The following is a 22,063-nucleotide window of genomic DNA, read 5'->3' as shown; positions in this document are numbered from 1 at the left end:
TGTTTAATTTAAAGCCTTCGGAATTTCAATCAGAGAAACATTACTGGCCCCAGGCACTAGAAAGGAGGGACACATCTGGTCTCTCCACAATGAACAAAGATCCACAGTTCAATTAGACAAGGTATTTCCCAGGTTGTATTCATTCACTGTAGAGGATATTTGATCAGCCCTGCCTTTTCTATGTAAACTAACAACCCACACATGTGTTTTAATCTGCTTCCAAGCAATGATACATATAACTCTAAAAATAGCTTTGCACCTGCTGGGGAGACCCGGTTATGTAATTAGCTTTATTTGGGATATGACGCACAAACAGGACATGCGTTTGACAGAAGTGAGGACTTCCAGATTTAAACCACAGCTCTCCAAATGAACTTAAAAAAATTATCTCTTCTTACCCAACCTATTTTACTGCTCCCATATTATTTTGAAGAAAATCTTAGGAACGATAAGCATTTTTTGTAAGTATAATGATAAGGGCCTCTAAAGGATGAGATTGTTGGAAAATAATATGTATATGGTTATAATGGTTAAAACAAACAAAACCTTAGCCGCATTAAAGAGCAAATCAGTGTTCTTATTTAAAAAAATGAAAAAAAGTATCTCTTCTTACTACTGTCTCATTGATATGTGAGCTTTTCCAGGTAATTAATTTTTCTAGTTCACACTTTCCAGCACAACTAGTTTTAAACTGAGGGATAACTAAAAATACTTAGCAGATTTATCAGAAGGTCAAATTGGCAACAGTGATGGAGAGACAGATTTTAAATGAGTTGAGTATGAAATCAGTAGTTGGTTTCCTCCTCCCTTTAAACACATATGCCTTCACATGAGGCTTCATTGGGTTTTGTTTGATCTTGGAGAATGTTAGGAATTAAATAAATAAGTATAGTGAATGGCCTTAAATATAAAAGACAACTAGATAGTTTTGAGTGCGAATCATAGTTGCTGACTACAGTATAGCTTCCTACTGAGCAGAAACTGTGTCCAGATACATTTCATTTCCTACTCCATAGAGCTGTACTATCCAATACAATGACCATCCGCCACATTTAGCTACTGAGTAGCTGAAAATGTCAGTAGTCAAACTGAAGCTATAAACTGCTACAATTGTAAAATGCATATCAAAATTTTAAGTTAGTACAAACACCATATAACAGGTTATATTAACATTTTATGTTTATATATTGAAATGTTTGGATATAGTATGTTAAATAAATTATATTACCTAGACATCCTTATAACATTTTAATACAAGTATTATAAAAATGTTAAATACTATATATGGTTCATAATACATTTGTATTGAATAAAGCTGCTTTCTTAGAATAAGAAACAATGTCTATAAAAAGGAATGGCAATAGCCCCATTCCAACAGGTAAGGCAGAAGACAGCTTCATTGGTTACATCAACTATTCTCTTACATTGGATGATTGAAAATCTCAAACACACAGAAGGGCCTGGGAGATAGATGAGTCAGTAATGTGCTTTGCCATACAACCATGAGAACCTGAGCTGACACAATGTAAAAAGCCAGGCCTATAACCCAGTGCTAGGGGACCGGGGTAGAAAAACAGGATTCTAGGAACTCACTGGTCAGTTAATCTAGCCAATCACTTCAGTGAGAGAGACCTTGTCTCAAAAGACAAGGTGGACAGTGACAACAGAAGCCACCTGATGTCAACCTCTGGCCTTCAAATATGCACACAGCTACATATACATACATACATACATACATACATACATACATACATACATAGGTACACATGTACATACAGTAGAGAGAGAGAGAAAGAGAGAGAGAGAGAGAGAGAAATGCACAAAGCCTTTTTCCTTTATTCATTGTCATTTGAAAATGTTTTTAAATTATTTATTTTTATTATTTTTAATTTGTGTATGCATGGTGTGTGTGTGTGTGCACATAATTGCAAGTATTCACAGAGGGCGGGGGATTGGATCCACTGGAGCTGGGGTTACAGGCAATTGTAAATCATGTGATTTAAGAGTCAGTTACAGTTACTGGGAATCAAACTTGGATCCTATGGAAGGGCAATGCATGTCCTTAACCACTGGGCCATCTTTCTAGCCCCTCCTTACCATTTTTTACCCTTCACAAAAACTTTTTTAAAAGAAGAATCTTGTTTTGTGTTTGAATTTTTAGGTTTGCCAGATCAAAAAGGGTTTACACACACAACACACACACACACACACACACTTAGCTATAAGAAGTCAACAGATAACATACAGAGGGGGCTGAGCAGGTTTCCAGCCTAGAGGGAGAACTGAACATCAACATTTTTATTGGTCTCCTCGTTCTCAAAACATACTTAAAAAGCAAGTTGATTTCAAATATGCCCCCACGTACCTGAGCCTACTAAGTATATAGATAAGTTCCATCCTCAAGGAGCATCAGTTTAATACACAGTCAGGAGAGATAGATGCTGTAACTTTAGAAGATGAATGTAGTGATAAAATACACTCTAAGGAGGAAGAAGCTGAGTCTTCCCTTGCCATTAGGAATGTTCATTTCATGAGACATGCAAACATGTTAGAAGTTAAATTACAAGTTAGAATGGTAGAAGGATTTTCAACGTAAGTAAAGGCTTAGTGATAAGGTCATCCACAAACCCTCTCATTAAAGCATAACGTCCTTACATTGTCATCTACAAAGTGGGTATATAAATTGCTTTGGCTTGGCTATAGCTAATGCCCACCAATGGTTCACATTGGTCCACTCTGTGTTGGTGCTGATGTCGCAGGACCTTTGGCCTAGTGAAAAGCAGTTAAGTTGATGGAAGTACCATCATCAGATGAGATTAATGCCATTCTTATGGGACACTGTTGAGTTCCTCAGAGAGGAATGTTGTTATACAAAAGAGTAATTCTAGCAAGTTCCAGGTCAGTAAAACATCTTGTCTCTAAAAAAAAAAAAAAAAAAAAAAAAGGAATAACCCTAAAGGTTGACCTCTGGCCTCTGGAAATTGACCTCTGGCCTCTATATACATACACATACATGTATATACACAGATACACACAGATACACACACAGAGAGAACAAAATGATTACTATGGTAGAGCAAATTAACTTACCTATCATCACACAAGCAGTTTTTTGTAGCAAAACAAGTAAGATAAAACTGAAAAAAAATCATGACTATATTGCAATTCAGTCATCCACAACACTCATCCTGTACATTATATCCTCAGAGTTGTTCATCCAACATGTCTGTTGCTTGGTGACCTCTGATCTCTAGTTCCCCAGTTCCCCTCCCCCATGCCCTCACCAACAATGACAAGTGTTGTTTTATTCTCCATCTCTGTATAGTTGACTATAGTTGACTCCACCTGTAAGTAAGCTCACACTTGTTTAACTTGGCAGAATGTCCTCCAGGTCCATCCATGTTGTGACAAATGACATTTGTGTATCATGTGTGTATCACATTCTTCATCCATTCATCTACTAACAGATAGTTGGGTTATTTCTATATCTTAGCTATTGTGGACAATGCTACAAAAAAATGGAAGTGCAGATTTCTTCTCCATATAGTGATCCAACATTGTATGTAGAAGCAGAAGAGACATGGCTTGCTCTTAGGAATTTCCACTTTTCCCCCATACTGTTTTCCTTAATGGTTGTGCCAATCTATGATCTAGCCAGCTGTGCTAGGCTTCTCTTTCTCTGCATCCTCTCTACCATTCATCTCTTACTATTTCATAGTAGCCATTCTAGAAAGTATAAGGTGATAGTCCATATGATTCTTCAATTTGTTATTTTATTTTCTAACATGTGCTCTGCCTAAACAATGTTCTACATGTCCTGGGGGAGAACATGTACCCTGCTGCTGCCATGCGAGAGCAAGTTATATTCATGCCTGCAAGGTCCATTTGGTTCAAAGTGCAGTTCAAATCCCATATTTTCTTGAAAACTTTCTGTCTTGTTGATCTACCCATTGTTGGAAATGGGATATTGAAATCCCCTGCTATTGTTCTGATGCCCATTTCTTCCTTCATATCTATTAAGATTTGCTTTACATATTCAGGAGCCTCAGCACTGAGCACATCCAGGTTAATAATTCCTATGGCCTCTTAGTGGACTGATGCCTTTATCATTACATGACAACCTTCTTTTTACCTTGTAATACTTATTTGACTGGAGTTGTATTTTACCGAAGTGTTGCCAACTTTGATTTCCTTTGCTGTCTCTCTTCCAGAAATATCTTTTCCTGCCCCTTCCCTTTCCGTTTATGTGTGCTTGTAAAGCTTCAAAGAGTCAGTTACAGGCAGCAAGGAGATGGCTCTTTTCGATATCCATTCAGCCACTCCGAATATTTCAGTTGAAGATGTCAATCCATTTACATCCTGGGGCATTACTCATAAGTACTAACCCCAGCCACTTAGTTGACTGTTGTTTGGTTGTTTGCTGGGCTCTTTGTTACTATCTTCCACTTTTTGTATCTTCTTTTGTGGCTTGGTGATTTCCTATAGTATTAATTTTTAATTACTTCCTCAGGTATAGACTTGCTGTAGCTTTTCCTTGTAATTAGTGTGTGTGTGTGTGTGTGTGTGTGTTTCACATTCAACATGAATAGTTTATTTTTTAAATAATGTGCAAAATGGCTTCAGAGAAAGAACAATAATAAATTCATCTTCACAATGTACTCTTGTGCTGTTTTGCCTGGGGCCAGGAATAATTCACAATAATAACTGGTTTTTATTAAAGTTCAGCTTGTGCTTTTCATAAGCAAACATATTTGATATTCTAGATTAAAAGAGACTGAAGAGTCTTAGTAAACAAATGTACAGTTCTGAGATGCATCTCTTTTTTAAAAATGAAATAGCTGTAAATAACACTTTGATAATCACTGGGAGGAAAAGTGACTAGAGATTAGGTTTCATATGATGTTAGAGGGTTAGTGTTATTTTTTGTTAGGTATGTGATGGTTAATCTTCATTGTCAACTTGACTGGATTTGGAGTCACCTAGGAGACAACACCTCTTGAGGTTGTTTCTAATTGGGGAGGGAAGGTGTGGGTGGCACCGTTCCATGGGCTGAGGCCTCACACAGAATAAAAGGGGAAATAGAAAGAAGCCAACTAAACCCCAGCTTTTTCTTCCTTCCCCCATTTTCCCTCCCTACTTTTCCCTCCCTCATCAGCAGCCTCACTTTCCTGCCCCGCACACCTTCCCTTCCATGGCAGACTGTATCTCCTCAACCTGTGAGCCAACACAAACCCTTCCTTCCTCGAGTTGCTTCACATCAGGAATTAGAAACAACAAGAAAAGCAAGTAGCCGGCATGTTACTATAGTTGTGTGGGAATGTGTCTTTCTTTAAAAAACAAACACCAAAATATTTAGGTATAGGGTCTGCATACTGAATTTTGCCTTACAACACCCCAGGGGTTCAAATGATTACAAAAGTGAGAAAAGCACAGTAATGGGTACCTGGGGTCATTTATCACTCTCCCTACTTTTTTGTACATTCTTTTTTTTAAAAGTAATTCATCTTACTGCTCTCTAGGGCTCCAGACTATACATTTCCATAAATTTATGAACAAATGAAATAATTCCCTTTCTCAATATATATATATATATATATATTATATATATATATATATAGAGAGAGAGAGAGAGAGAGAGAGAGAAAGAGAGAGAGAGAGAGAGAGAGAAAGTCTACACTGACATCGAGACTTAGGCTAAAAATCATTTAACTGTCTCTAAGCAGCCTTGTGACGTGTAACTCAGTGTCCTGGAGCTTCCATTGGTTTCTTTGGAAAATGAGAGGATGTTTTAAACAGCCTTCGGGGTCTGTTCTAACTTTAAAATTCAGAGTCCTCCTGTATTGGTTACATATCAACTATCCAGTCTTTCACTTGGCTGAAGCACAGAGGAGATCAGTAGACCAGCTCTGAACATCTGAGAGACCATATGTTACTTCCTTGGGATCACATCACCTTGGGCACCCCACCGAATTTTTCTGAGCTGATTTCTCTTCACTTTGCCTCTTAACCATCGCAGAGTATGATGATACATGAGGAAAGAAATCATGTAAGCCATAGCCAGAACCACATACCTCCATTTGCAACATTAAACTTCACTCCAAACTCTCCCCCTGGTCCTCCGGGACAGTGGCTGGCCGTGAGGATGATTCCACCAGCTGCCTTGATCTTCCTAATAATGCAGGAGACTGCAGGTGTTGACAAGATGCCATTCTGTCCAATAATCAGTCGTCCAATCTAAACCATCCAGGAAAAAAATCAGTTTGAGGTTCATGGAACTTAAGGCATCTCAACAGGAAAGTACCCCAGGATCTTTTAAGAGGTAACCAATCTCCTATCCAAAGGGATTGAGCAGGTTTTATGTCAGGAAAGCTGAATAAAAGTGTTCTAATATTGTTTGTTCTGCCCAAAGTCTCCAAGCCCACTTGGGCTGCTCATATCTAGTTTTCCACTAGTGACTGGTAAGTACTTAAGGACCACTCATCTCTGATAGTTTGTAATATCTACTTTTGATGACCTACAAGTTTGCTGAGCCCACATAAATTCTTAGTTCAGTTCTGACTCAGAAACTGTAAAGATGAAGGTGTTAGAAATGACAAAGGATAAGAAGAGAACTGATTCCTACTTCTCTTGCTTCTTCTGTGTGATACTTAATCTTGATTGCTGTATTGATGTGATTTATAATCACCATGGAAACAAATCTCCAGGCACATCTCCAGGGATGATCTAGATAGGTTAACTGAGGGAGGGAGGAAGACCTGCCTTAAATGTCTGTACCATTCTATGGGCTGTGGTCTTGGACCAGATAGAAAGAAGAAAGCCAACAGTGGCAGCATACATAACTCTCTGCTTCCCGACTGCACATTCAATGTGACTGGTCACATCTCACTCTTGAGGCCACACCTTTGGGTTTCTACCCCAATGTGACAGATAGAAACTATGACAGCCCTATGAAAAGCAGTACTCACAGTCCCTGCCTTGAATTGTTTTCTATTTATCTTGATAATGTTTCTTGTCTCCTATCTTATCACCTAATACTTTCCATATTATTTATTTACCCACGTGTATAACCCCCAAGAACTATTTATTTCACTGTTTCTAAATAACCCAGAATAAACCTTCCAGACAGTAAGTGTGTAGTAAATATCTGTGAATTGGTTAATATTAAAACTAGTGAACAAGTTCTGTATGAAAAATACACTGGGAAAGGAGGAAATGGAAGATGATACCCATAATGGTGTGATGGTTACCTTTGTCAACCTAGAACCACCTAGAAAGTCTCAATAGAGTGTTGTCTACATTGAATTTACCTGTGTACATGCCTGTGGGGAGGGAGGCTGTCTCAATTAATGGATATGTGGGCAGCCCCATTCCCTAGGCAATATCCTTAACTGTGTATGAGTGGAGAAACCAAGGTGAACAGAAGTAAACAAGCACATATGTATTCATTTCTCTCTGTTTTTGATGGTGGGTGTGACATGACTATCTGTTTGAAATTTCTGGCTCAACTTCCTAACAACAATGGACTATAGCCTGGAATTGTACATTGTTTTTGTTGGGCCATTTTATCACAGCAACAAAAATGACAATAGGACACATGGACTGCCAGACTGTCCCCATGGGGGTAGGGATACTTGGACATCAGCTATCCTAATAGAAGGGTAAAAGAAGAAAAACACTAATCTAAGTAGCAAAGAAAGAAAGAAAGAAAGAAAGTAAGAAAGAAAGAAAGAAAGAAAGAAAGAAAGAAAGAAAGAAAGAAAATTTAGGGAAGCAGAACAGGTGAAAGAGCCCAGAGTACACACTAGAGGGCTCAGCCCTGCGTGCTCCCTCCTCTTAGGGCTAGTGAGGACAAGAGCAGGGTTTGAATCAGTTTAAGACAAGGAGAGAGCCTCATCAAACTCACACTGTGTTTTCAGTGACAGAACATTTAAGAACATTGAGGAAGGGTAATAAAAGCCACACCCAAGGCAGCTAGCTGCACTGACAGAGGATGTTGGGAAATCTTCTCTTCCCCACACTGAACAGAGCTGTGGCAAGAAGTCATTATGAGGGTAATGGGAAAGGGCACATATAATCAAAATATATTATATACATGTGTGGAAATGCCACAATTAAATACATAATATATAACTAACATATTAATCAACTTTAAAATGAGAATTAAAAGACCCCCACTGAGAATATTGAAATTCGAAGGCAAATGGATGGAACTAGAAAAAACCTGAGTGAGGTAACCCAGTCACAAAAAGACAAACATGGTATGTACTCACTCATATATGAATTTTAGACATAGAGCAAAGGATTACCAGTCTACAATCCTTGTCACCAAAGGAACTAGGAAACAAGAAGGACTCTAAGCAATGCTCTCTTTGCCTGGACACATGGGGCAGGGCCCCGGCCTGGCCCAGGATGATGTGGTGGACTTTGGAGAGCCCCCATGGAGGGCCCTACCCTCCCTGGGGAGTGGAGGGGGGATAGGGTGGGGGGCTGATAGGGGGTTGGGGAGGAAGGAAGGGAGAGGGAGAAGGGATTGACATGTGAAGCAAGCTTGTTCCTAATTTGAACTAATAAAAAATAAATATAAAAAAATCAGGAAAAAAAGACCCCCCACTGAGTCAAGAGCAAAGGTCCATCCCTGCATGCTCACTCTGGGAATTCAGGGAAGAATGGGATACTTGAAGGAATCTTATACACTAAAGAGAGAGATAAACAGATCCTTGAGGCCCAGCAAAGAATTAACCAGGTGAAAAGCTATCAGGGGCTATTAGCTAATAGCATCCTAAACTGGGTAGAGACTAGAAATAGAGATGTTCAGTTTGTGAAATGTTGCTAATGAACAAAACATGCAATTGGGGTGAAGAATGGAAGGGAGACGCTGTGGGAGTCAGTCTCCACACAGACCCCAGGGGGCCTTGCCTTCTGCCCTTGCAGCCCTGTGCAGTTCCTGAGCAGTCCCAGTCAAGGCAATCAATACAATCCCACCAGCCATGTCCACCATGGGGCTGACAATGATGCTGACACTCTTCACCCGGCTCTCTTGGACTGCTTATTCATGGAGAGTCTGGCAGCACTATGTTCTGAAGACCTTCACGGGTCCTCATAACTCTGTGTGGAGGAACCAGTGACTACCATCAATAGCCTGCACCATGTGGTAGTCTCATGAGTAAGTCACTTGCAGCAGAACCTCAGGCCTCTATCGATTCGTCATATGACAAAACTCCTACCAATACTAGACAGGGACCACATGAGAATCCCCATGCAGAAGTGACCATCTCCTGTCTGACCAAAGCATGCTACTATATAAGCCACCAGGCTATGCTCAGTTTCAACCAGTAGGAAAGGCTGGAGCTCTGAGAAAGCAGTCAGGAATAATGCACAGTAGTACCTCTGACCAAGATAAGGAGGACGGAGGATGGTACAGACACCCCATTATTATCCAGGGCCATGACAAAGCATCTTCCATACACTTCCATTGAAATTCCCACTGTCACACAACTCATGTTGAGTACTACCATGAAACAAGCAATGTGCAAACAGGGACACACACCCATTGCCCTCAAAGATTATCTGTAAATTGCTAATGACATCCATTCTTAATTGTTTGTCTGCCCCACTGCTTGTACTTATTTTTAAAGAAATAAGTTTTTAACTGGTAGATAAGAGGTTGAGGCACAGCTCAGTGGCCAAGCATTTGCCTAGGATGCTTCATGAAGTCATGGATTCCAACGCTAGCACAATAAATTAACTAGTTAATAAATAAGTTAATAAAATTGGAAGAGGTGCATGCATCTAGATGTGTCTTGTGGTACATTTACTTAAAGTGAAATTTTTAAAATAATCGTATCCAGCAGTAAAGAACCAGTTAGACAAAGCAATGCAAGAAAACAAATTATGGAATACTACTTAGCCATTTAAAAGTAATTAGTTCTTAATTGCCCAGGTGTGGCAAACATAATTAGCAGCTCACAAAAAAATCAGGAGAGAGCCACAGGAGAGTGGTGAGCACTAGGAATGAGCAGAGTAAGCCATGGGCTTCTGTCCTAATTAGGTCTCTGTTGCTGGAATAAAACCATGACCAAAATCAACCTAAGGAGAAAGGGTTTATTTCAGCTTACAACTCTAGGAAGTTTACTTCACTAGAAGAAGTCAGGGCAGGTACTCAAGGCAGGAACCTGGAGGCAGGAGCTGAAGCAGAGGCCTTGGGGAAGTGCTTCTTACTGGCTGTGCCCCTTGACTTGCTCTACTACCTTTGTTATAGAGCCAGGCCCGCCTGCCAAGGGATGGCAGTGCCCTTAGTAGGCTAGGCCGTCTTACATCAATTAGCAATCAGGAAAATGTCTCCACAGGCCAATCTGATGGAGGCAATTCTTCTATTGACATTCTCTCTTCCCAGGTGAGCCTAGCTTGTGTCAAGTTGACCAAAACTAACCAACACAAAAATCAAGAATGAGGGCCCATTCTATAAGTTCCCATTAACCTCTTCCCCTACCTACTCCTGTCACTGTCCAAAAGCTCATGAGGCAAGTGACCACCATGGTAAAGATGTATGGATGAGCTCAGAAACATGGAGTTCTGTTCTGCTAGGCTGCCCTGCCCTCCTCCCCTGTTGCCTGTCTAATCTGCCAACAGCAGAAATCAACCCAAGCTCCAATATGGCTGCATTCTCCTGGGGTGGTCAACCAGATAGCAGGCTGATTCATTCGAGCCAGTTCCATCATGGAAGGTCAGCACTTTACTCAAACACAGACACACAGAGGGGAAGACACCCAGAGAGAAGATGAAGACAGAGGCCAAGAGGGCTGTGGTTGAGCCGTGCCCAGAAAGCCAAGGAATGCCAAATGCCACCAGGAGCTAGACGAGCCATGGAACAGATCCTTCCAGAGTCTCCAGGGAGCATGGCCCTGCCAATGCCTTCATTTCAACTTCTGGGCTCCAGATCTGTGAGAAAATAAATTGCTGTTGTTTTAAGCTAAGTGGATCATTTGTTATGGTAGACTTAACAAATTAATATAAAATCTGAAAACTAAATCAGTACCCTTTCCTAGGGCTGCCACAACAAACTGTCAACAATGAAGTGGCTAAAACACGAGCATGTTGGCTTCTTATAGTTCTGAAGTACAAAATCAAAGTGCCAGCAAGGCCACACATCCACAGATGGCCCCGGGAGATGGGCCTCCAGCACTGCTCTGGTTTCCGGTATCTACCCATTACTCAGGTCTCAGTCCTCCCATGTTCTCCTCTGTGTGTCTATATTGTTCTCTCTTCTGTTAACCTTCCCTTTCCCAGTTAACCCAAGACAAACATCATCAGAAAAGTTGTGGTTTTTTAGCATCTAGCAATTGTTAAGATAAATGCACATTTGAGACTTGCTGAATAAAGGAAGGCACCCAATTTGAAACTACATATGACTCCAGTACCATGTCCTGGTTCCTCTTCTATTGCTATGATAAAACACCCGAGAACAAAAGCAACTTGGGGAGGTGGTATTTATGTCAGTTTATAATTTATGGTCCCTCATTGAGTAAAGTCAAGGCAGGGACTCAAAGCAGGATCCTGGAGTCAGGAGCTGAAGCACAGGACTTGGAGAAGTGCTGCTTACTGGCTGTTCCCCTTGACTTGCTCCACCACCTTTATTATACAGCCCAGGCCCTCCTGCCAAGGGATGGCACTGCCCTTAGTAGGCTAGGCCTTCCTACACCAATTAGCATCAGGAAAATGCCTCTACAGTTGCAGGAGCTAAAGCAAAAGCCATGGAGGAACATTGCTTACTGTCTTTCTTTCCATGACTTGTTCATCCTGCCCTTCTCATACCTCCCAGGACCACCTGCCCAGAGCAGGCACCCCACAGTGGGGTCAGACCTGTCAGGTGTGCCCACAGTAAACATGATGGAGGCATCTTCTCCACTGAGCTCCCAATTCCCAGTTACTTCTAGTTTCTGTCAAGTTTAGAGGTGGAAAAAACGAAGGATGTACCATTAAACCCCCTGAGCTTAATGTCTTTATCTGAAAAACCTTAAGTGTTCACTTAGGATTCTTTAAAGAAGAACTCTTTTAAAAGTAGACATGACCCAAAATAATAACAATGTCCTCTCCAATCTCTACACTTCTTAATTTTTTTTTCTAGATAGCAGATTCTACTTTAATCCATTGGTTCACTTTCTGGGAAAGTCTTAAAAATACCACCCTTTGCCTAAGTCGAAGACAGCTGCCTTGCAAAGAAACCATAGTTTGCTTCCCTAACTGGCTTTGATTCTGAGCACATCACGGAAGAGCAACACCTGCCTAGTGTTTCTAAGTAAAACTCGGCTCACCTGTGGAGGCCAAAGTATAGAATTCTGAAGTCCCTACCTACTCTGAACTTCCTGCTGCATGGCTTTGGCTGGATCTAAGGGTGATCCCACCCAGCCTTGCAGAACCAGTCTCCTGTGGAGGGTCCTTATTGCCACTAGAGAGAGACATTCAGCTCCAACTTGGAAAGAAGGTGGAACAAACCCTAATTCCCTGAGACTTCACAGCACAGGAGGCAGCCAGACAGAGGCGACGCCATGCAGGAGAGACATTAGCACACAGGACTGTGCAGATATGTAAACTGGGCATACGCCTTACCAGATTCAGAGCTAAGTAGAGAGACAGGTCAACTGACTCTCACTCAGCTGGAACTTTAAATGCAGGGGTGAAGGGACATGGTGGCGGCTCCTTATGCTGCTCCCTGCTTGTTCTCCTAAGGATGCCAAGCGCCCCCTCCCACCAAGCCTTAACCCTCACCTGCTCATATCGCTATTGTCTTCCCCTAACAAGGGACATGGCTAGTGCAGATATTATAAAGTGCCCCTTGACAGGTCACAGTGTCTAAGATGGAAACAATGTAGTCACAGACCCAGTGTCTAAGATGGAAACAATGTGACACAAAGGCTTTCTCTTCATCTCTTCCATTTCTTTGCATCATGTGCATGCAACTAACTCATTATTTTATTCATGCTTTCTCTTTTTCTTTCAGAATGCTAGCAACTGCTCTTCTAAATTAGATTTAGTATGAGTTCACTTTCTAATTAGTTCCAATTAAAGTCCTTGGGAGCAGAGATGTACAATTTCAACCCTAAGGCTGAAATCCCAGAGTAGATACAGAACCTCCATGGTGAGTGAGTTCTCCAGTAACATAACACTAATAAAAGCAGATTGGTCTCATATGTGAACTCTCTCAAGAAAAATGACCTGCTGTGACTCCCTTTTAGTTTTAAGTAAGTCATTTATTAAAAGAGAAAAGAAAGGTAAGTTTGGCACTCCTCAGTGTCTCCCACAACCTGGGTCACGGCCCTAAAATGGAATCACATTTAATGGGATCACATCCCAGAGTGAATCGAGGAAAGTAAAGAGAACAATAAACAGACACATCCTCCATGCTTCACAGAGTGTTCCACAGGACCACACAGACGCTACCATGTCCTCCTATGAAGTGCTATGGTTAGTAATATAATATATAAAAGACCTGTTTCCTGTCCTTGCTGTACACACACACACACACACACACACACACACACACACACACACACACGCACGCAACGCACGCACGCACGCACAAACCAACAGGGTTACAGGGTTAGGGTTAGGATTAGCGGTTAGGGCTAGGGTTGGGGTTTAGGGGTTGGGGTTAGGGTTGGGGTTAGGGCTAGGGCTAGGGTTGGGGTTAGGGTTAGGGGTTAGGGCTAGGGCTAGGGCTAGGGCTAGGGCTAGGGCTAGGGCTAGGGCTAGGGCTAGGGTTAAGGTTAGGGTTAAGGTTGTTCATACATGCAGCCAAGCTGCCATATACATGAACACAAAGCGTTCAGTCTTTAAGTCCCTGCTGTCAGAGAGAGATGACAACCCTTAAGGAGTGCTGTGTGAGTAAGGAGATGGATGGCTCAGTGGAATTTAACGAAGTAACAGACTCGGGCAAAGCATGGATGTGGTTACCCAAACATCAAGGGACTTCTCCATTTGCACATGGATAAATTGTCAGCTATACGCTTTCTTACATGGGAACCAGATGGGAACAGCCGGATACATACCCAGCTTCCTGGACCCTTGGAAGGCATTATATACACTCTGGTGCTGGAAGGAGGACTGACAGTGTATCTGAAGCAAAAGAGCACAGATTTCTCATGCCATTCCTAGTGTCTGAACATGTGACAAAACCTGACAGGCATATAGAAGTTGCTCAGTCAGCCCATTCTGAAAATTTCACTGAGATCGGGAAATCTACTTGACTTCAGTTGCAAAATGGAGTAAAACCTGGAAGGTGTGTCCTCCTCCCAATCAGGTAGTTAGGTGCTTGGAGAATGCTCTGGAGCCTGTCCTTGAGCCTGACTCAGTAAACTGCTAAGACTTTGTGAGGTACAGTCACCCCAGTAGACCAATAATAAAAATTGCCAATGCCTGCTGTGTCACCCTGAGTGAAGAAGGCAGAACAGGTCGTCAAGCCAAGACAAGCTGGTACCAACATAAAATTCTATTTAAAAAGACTAAGCTCCCTGCCTCTGTGCTCTGGGCAAGATCCTTGGCCCCTCTGCATCTCAGCTTTGCTTTCTAAAGGATCTAAACGATCACATGATGGGAGCCAAGGAAGGAAAATAGCAAAGTTCCAAGTCACGATGCCCAGCACCTGGCAATCAATCCTTCAGCACATCCCACTGCCTTTCTCTAGCTGGTGACATTGCTTAAAAATGAACGAATGTGTCACTGTCACCAGGTTCTAACTTGAAATAGTTTTCTCCTATGTTTATTTTGTCAAACATTTATGATGTACATAACAACAAAGTAAAAAAATCATCTGTCGGGCTGGAGAGATGGCTCAGAGGTTAAGAGCACTGACTGCTCTTCCAGAGGTCCTGAGTTCAATTCCCAGCACCCACGTGGTGGCTCATAACCATCTATAATGAGATCTGGTGCCCTCTTCCCGCCTGCAGGCATACATGCAGGCAGAATATTGTATATATAATAAATAAATAAATAAATCTTTAAAAAAATCATTTGTAATCCTACCACCTACAGCTATTGTCTACATTTCCAGGCACAGACTTGGTCTCTGTCTGTTTCAGTTGTCTTTACACATTGGACAAAAGCCTACATTATTCACTTAGTCATCTCTCTCTCTCTCTCTCTCTCTCTCTCTCTCTCTCTCTCTCTCTTGTGCCTCTCTCTCTCTCTCTCTCTCTCTCTCTCTCTCTATATATATATATATATATATATATATATCCCTCTCGTGTGTGTGTGTGTGTGTGTGTGTGTGTGTGTGTGTGTGTGTGTGTTGTGTGTGTAAGCTCACAGATTATAAAATAGTTAGTTTCCATATGGTTTTATCAAACCTTAGTGTTAATTAACCCTCCCCTATCTGGTCTTCTGTCCTCTCCTCCATCACTTAATCACCTCCCATTACTCCCTTTTCCCCTCCATACCACCACTTTCTTACAATCTTTCTCCCATCCCCCTACCCTTTTTAGTTTCTCAACTTCTACAAATACTGAAAGTCAACCCCTCAAATCTAAAGTCTTGAAGCTAGGACATACATATAAGAGAGGACATGTGACATGTGTCTTTCTGGGCAAGTCTAACTTTTCATGACACTGAATAATTTTCTCAACATGATTTTAGTGGGTATATAATCTTCCATTATTTAAATGGACTATTATTGACTGGTGAATATAAAAGTGTTTTACCTCAAGTTTCTATTTGTAAAGCAATTCCATGTTTGATGACTGAAGCTATCTAGAGGTGTAACTTAAACTGGTTATGTTTGCCAGTAACTAAGAAGCACTTCAGTCTATAGAATTTGTCCATAGCTACAGTGTCTTTTTAGCCACCAAATCTGCTCACTAACAAGCTGCCAAAGTCTACGGGAGGGAATGACAGCCCCATCAACCAAGTCTTCTTATATTGTCCTGGAAGTGCCTCACTGACCCTGTCGCTTGCATGCTCCAGTCACCAGTGTCATTGAACTCAACTCACAAAGCTATCCTTGTGAGAGAGAAGCCTGTCTAGAACCATCAGATTTATACACCTCATATTCTTTTCTCAATCCATCACCAGGTCTACTGAATGTTCTAGAAACACAGGTCAGTAGGAAGATTTGGGTATCTGTTTTGGCTCTATGATGTCATCAAACATTTCCGACATTTAGGACCCTATCCTCTGGGATAGTGTTAAGTTGTCAAGTTGACAGACTCTAGAATCATTTGGAGAGGGCTCGCCTGAGAGGGGAGAGTGTCTTGTTTACAATAAGACCCATCTTAATTGTGGATCAGACCATTCCTTGGGCAGGGAATCCTGACCCGTATACAGTGGAGAAAGAGACACTGAGCACTACCTGGTATGCATTCATCCCTGTCTATTGCCTGATTTGAAAAGTGGTGTGACAAAATACTTCAAGCTCCTGCCATGACTTCCCCACCATGATGGACAGACCTTGAACTCTGAGATACAATGAATCCTCTCTCCTTTAAATTATTTTAGTCATGGAAGCTTATACAGCAACAGAAAAGGAAATGAAGACTCCTCTTAAACATATTCAAGGGAAAAATACAGCTCTGTGAGGGGTAAAGAGAATGGGGTCCTGGGCATATGCTACTGGGTAAAGTAGACAGAATGCACACATATATATCCACACCCATTTTAGGGGTAGCTTTTACATTAAAGATTGCACATAAGATTTTAGTAATCTCTTTAAAGTCACATGTTTTCTCTGAGTAGTTATCACAATCAATTTTAAAATTCATTTATGTGTGTTTTTAAATGAATCTCCTCAGACCAATTTCTGCCTGACTGGGAAATAGTAACTGCCCATTTTCTAAGTGGCCCCACCCTTTATCCTATGTTACAGTGAACTGGTAAACTAAAGACCTCTGCCATCAGATTTACAACTCAGGAAGATTAAACAGTTTACTATTATTTATGACAGCCATTCCAGGCCTTCCGTGTCTGCATCTGTCACTGTACATTTGAGAGATTCTCCCAAAAAAAAACCAGCATGCCTCCTAACCAAACACTAAACAGAGCTGCAGGCACAAGCCCCTGACAAATATCCTAACCAAGTGCTTGCTAGCCAAGCGAGCTCCAACAGCTGTGCATTTTCAGACTCCTCAGCCGATTAGTGAGATTAGCGTGGAGGCTCCCAGCTTCTGCTGGGCCCGTTCCTTTCAGTGGTCTCTCACACAGCCCAGCCCATTGGGTCAGAAAAGCTTCGTGAAATGAGTAGATTAAGGGCTGGCTTCAGGAAAGGGCAGTGGGGTAAGCCTGGTGGCCGGGATTGGTGTCTCCACAAAGACTGAAGGGCAGAAAGGTTAACTACGGAAAAGTATGATGTTGACCCAGCTAGTTCCCTTCAGGAGACAACATTAAGACTGCCCCGGGAAAGTCCTTTGGGTTGAGTCAGTCTTTGTGGGAGCAACTGCCGCCACCTCAAGGACCATTCAGAGGCACGCATGTGTGTGCAGGCACAGCTGGGAAGAGCGGGGATGGTGTGTGTCTTCAGCAGTTGCCACCCAGCTTGCCAGCAGCAGGGAGAAATGCCAAAAGTCAAGAGGAAGCCCTAGGAAGCAACTGTGGTCACCAGACCAACAGGAGCCTCTGGTTACAAGGCCATGGTTAAAAAGCACACTCTGCTTCCTTTTCATCAAAGCGAGATATTTTTGTAACAATTACATCATATGAATAGAGAAAATTATTTTTTCGCTTTTTCTTTTCTTTAAACATTTTTATTATTTTTTTATATTCCAATCCCAGTCCCCCTCCTTCCTCTCCTCCTACTCCCCCACTTCCCCTCCCCCACCTCCCATCTGCTCCTCAAAAAGGGTAAGGCCTCCCCTAGGAAGTCTACTAAGTCTGTCCCATCATCTCCTTGAGGCAGGACCAAGGCACCTCTCCACCCCCCACACCCTTATGTCTAGGCTGAGCAAGCTATCTCTCCATATAGAATGGGCTCCACTAAGTCAGTTTGTGCATTAGTGTTAGATCTTGGACCCACTGCCAGTGGCCTCATATATTGTCCCAGCCACACCATTGTCACCTATACTAGAGGAATCTAGTTCGGTCTTATGCAGTTTTCCCATTTGTCAGACTAGATTCAGCTATCTCTCACTAGCACGGGTCAGCTGATTCTGTGGGTTTCCCCATCATAATCTTGACCTCTTTGTTCATATAATCACTCTTCCCTCACTTCCATTGTTCTCCACGAGTTTGGCCCAATGGTTAGTTGTGGATTTCTGCATCTGCTTCCACCTGTTTCTGGAAGAGGGTTCTAGCTTCTCTGGGGTTGTGGATTGTAGGCTGGGTAACTTTTGCATTATGTCTGCTATTCACTTTTGAGTGGGTACATACTATATTTGCCTTTCTGGGTCTGAGTTACATCACTCGGGATTTTTTTTTCTAGTTCTGACCATTTCCCTGCAAATTTTAGGATGTCATCGTTTCTTACCACTGAGTAGTATTCCGTTGTGTAAATGTAACACATTTTCTTTATCCATTTTTCAGTTGAGGGTCATCTAGGTTGTTTCTAAGACCTGGCTATTACGAATAATGTTGCTATAAACATAGTTGAGCAAATGTCCTTGTGGTGTGAACAAAAATAATTCTTAATAATTCATTACATTAAGCCACTGAGCTACCTAGAAAATATAGAGGCAAGTCTCACTACTCTCTCCATTTTTATAAACCAACCCCAAGGCTGTGTGATTTCCCCTGGTCATGAAGGTTGGAAGCAACATCACCATAGATAAACTCCTGACCTTTTCCTATTTTTACTTTGTTTCTTAAATACTAGTTTTTGGTGGTAGCATGTTATGTTTTGTGTGGTTGGTTGGTTGGTTATTAAGATAGAGAACAGCTTGTATTGCCCAGTCTGGCCCTGTAAGCTTATATGATCCTCTAGCCCAACTCCCCTGCATCTCACTACTAATGTCTTTAATTATGAAATCAATGAATATACGGATGTATAACTCTCTTAATTAGAAAAGTGTATAAAGTAGAAAGGAAAGGGATTCTCCTTCCATCCACCACAGACACACACAGATTTCCCCACTGTAACTGTTGGGAGTCCAACCCTATTTGCTGACCTTATCACAAAAAAATGGGATCGTGCACTCCCAGTGATTGCTTTTCCAGTTAGCAAACTGCCATTCACATCTTTCTCATACTATATTTCCACATTGTCCATTTTTTTGGATTTTAATAGTAGTATCATTGTGTAGCCATGCCATAAGTCATGTGCCTTGTCTCCACTATGGAGTATATAGATTGTTTTCCAATGTTCTTTTAGCAAAGTGTACAGTGAGCGTTGTTGAATACAGGCTTGCACATTTATAGTTAAACATCTACAGAACTGATTCTTAGATTACCACATTCCTGGGCTGTTGTGTAAAGACTACTAGATAAGATATATACTGACCAAGCTGACTGACCAAAATGTTGTGTCTATTAGCAATATGTAGTATAACACATTGTAATGTAACACATGTTATGTGACATATAATATATCATCAACAATATGCAATGTAAACATGATGACTTTCCCATAGCCACACCAACTCTTGAGTATTTTCATTTTTTAACATACCCATTATTTTTATTTAGATTTATCTGGTTACAATGAGGTTGATTACTTTGTGTGTGTGTTGGTGACAACTTTTGTATTAAATTGTTTGGGTTTTCGTCTTGATTTGGAAGGGTGTGTTCTGTATTGGAGGTAAGACCCATTAGTTTTAAAACTCTCCTCTCTGTATTTTCTGAGATCTTTTATTGCATAAACTTAACTCTAACTCTGATTTCAGTCATGCCCCCCACCTTTGGAAATCCTAAATATAAAACTAGATAGCACTAGCTAGAAACCAGGAATCTTCTTAAAGGAAAACAATAGGAAGGCAATAACTTAATAGTATGTTTGTACAAAATGTTTCTCAGTAAAGACTTGGAATGAGAATAGAAAAGTCAAAAGCTCCTGTGACTCCAGGCCAAGGAAAAGCTCTTCCCTGATGGCTTAGTGTCCCTGAATTATTTTCTCTTCATACAAATACAGACATTGCTCCAAAAGTTGATGTCACTAAAACCATACAAGGTACATGATATTTAATGACTCAGAAAACATGGGTCTTCACTTTTAAAAATCTTGTTAATTTATAGATAGGCATTTATTCATAACTATCATGGTGGAATCAGATGAGAGGAGTTTAAATGCCTCTTTCTCTGTGAAAGCATACGGGCCAGTCTTGAGTGTTTCAGGTCTACCTACAGGGCTCATGGCCCATGCCTCACACTAAAGCCCTAGCTCTCCATCTTCATTTTTGTATTCCTGGGATCCATTTTCTCCTGGCTATTATTCCCAAGAAACCTTGCTAAAATTCTATTTCAATGCTTATCCATATTGCTGTTCTGTAACAATGGGCAGGACCCTAAAATGAGAGTTAATGCTGGCGGACTCAATACCTATGTTTGGGCTGTTCTAAAGGTGGACACTATGTCCTAGTCCTCAAGTCTGTGAAGAGACCAAAAAACTTCTGGAGTTCACAAAGGGTCCATCATAATAGACTTTTCATCAAAAATTATTGTTAGGGCAAGTTTTACACATTATGTTGTGGGTGTGTGTCTGCATTTTCCATAAACATCATTATATTTTGTCACAAGATTTAACAAACAGCTTAGTTCAGAATGCCATCTGGGTCTCAGGACACGTTAACCAAAGCTTAAAATAACCAGCCAGCAGCTGGGAGGGCCCAGCTGTTCTCAGACTCTCCCACTCCTTTAACGTCCCCATAAAAAAAGTGAATGAAGACAGGAGGCTTAAAGTGTCAGCCGAACACTCGTCACACAGGGAAACGAAGGCAGCCATGGGCTCCTGAAGTGCATTGTTGCTCCCGGGGAACTTGCCTGTTCCACACTCAGGTATGGAGATCCAGAAAGGGCAGTGAGGCAAAGTTATGGAAGGCCCTTTCAGGTTTCTCCTGAGTGGACCACAAGCCTGCTTTTCCTAACGTCTGAACTGTAGCTTAGTCTGTCCAGCAGTTCTATAATGAACACTAGTTAAAAACATGAAGGAATCACTCTTTCCCTAAAGGCAGGACCCTAGACCACCCAACCCTAGATTTTCAGATCTAATGCAGGAAAGAGGCCCTAGGTGCTGAAGCACAGGGAGAGGCTCTTTCTTTCTGCACGCCCACCCACTACCAGTACAGCCTAGGAAACCATACCAAGATCTGCTCCGCAGATAGTTGTAACAAGCGCCAAAACAAGCACATTCTCATTCTGGGGAACATCCAGCTTTCCATGGACAACTGGGATCATGCAACAAGTGGGAGCACCTGTCTGGGGGGCAATCTCCAATCCCCAGCTGACCCAACTTGTCTCAGGTGACTGCAATTCAGCTTCCACCTCCAAAAGATTTCACTGACACTGACTAGCACTTGCAATCTCTTCAATTTTCTGTACCCTTTGCTTCTCATTGCTGGTCATCATATTATCAGTACAGTTCATACCTCACCAACAAATGGATTTTCTCTTGGCTAAAATGTACAACAGAGCTGTCGGTTTCTGTCAAGAGACTCATGGCAGACTTTGTTCAATACATATGGTTAAATTATAAATATCTACATTCAGTTGGCCACAACAACACTTCGTTTTTTGTTGTTAAAACATGGTTTGAAGCTGAGATGTCTCCCAAAGGTTTGCTGCTGAGAAAATGAGTTACGGATTGATGGACTTTGAGAGAAGTGATTGAGTCCTGGGGTTTCCACCTAGTCAGGATTAAGTCCTGGTAGTCACAACATAATGGCAATATTGGTAGAGAGAAACTATTTGGGGGAAGTGGGAAACTGGGAGCATGCCCTGGAAACACATCACTTGTCCCTGCACCCCCCATATCACTAAATTTTCTGACCACCATGGTGGGGGGCAACTTTGCTTAGCCACATGTTCCTGTCACCATGGTCTTCTGCCTCATCATGGGTTCATAGCAGACTGACCACAGATTGACACCTCAGAAATGGTGGGATAAATTAAATCTTCATCCCTAACACTGTAGGCATTTGTCACAACCATGAAAAAT

At 41.6% G+C, this 22,063-nt stretch overlaps 1 protein-coding gene across 1 annotated transcript in view; it reads right to left on the bottom strand.

The window, feature by feature from the left end:
* Positions 1 to 22,063, bottom strand: part of Pgm5 (phosphoglucomutase 5) — a 162,202-nt gene that overhangs the window by 132,568 nt on the left and 7,571 nt on the right. Inside the window, exon 2 of the mRNA XM_027406496.2 lies at positions 6,072 to 6,234. Within this exon, the coding sequence (XP_027262297.1) occupies positions 6,072 to 6,234 (163 nt within the window). The remainder of the gene's footprint in view (positions 1 to 6,071; positions 6,235 to 22,063) is intronic.

This window comes from Cricetulus griseus, chromosome 3 (assembly GCF_003668045.3).
Source record: "Cricetulus griseus strain 17A/GY chromosome 3, alternate assembly CriGri-PICRH-1.0, whole genome shotgun sequence".
Taxonomy (NCBI): domain Eukaryota; kingdom Metazoa; phylum Chordata; class Mammalia; order Rodentia; family Cricetidae; genus Cricetulus; species Cricetulus griseus.
The sequence above is the reverse complement of the archived record's forward strand: the minus strand, read 5'-3'. Positions and strand labels throughout refer to the sequence as shown.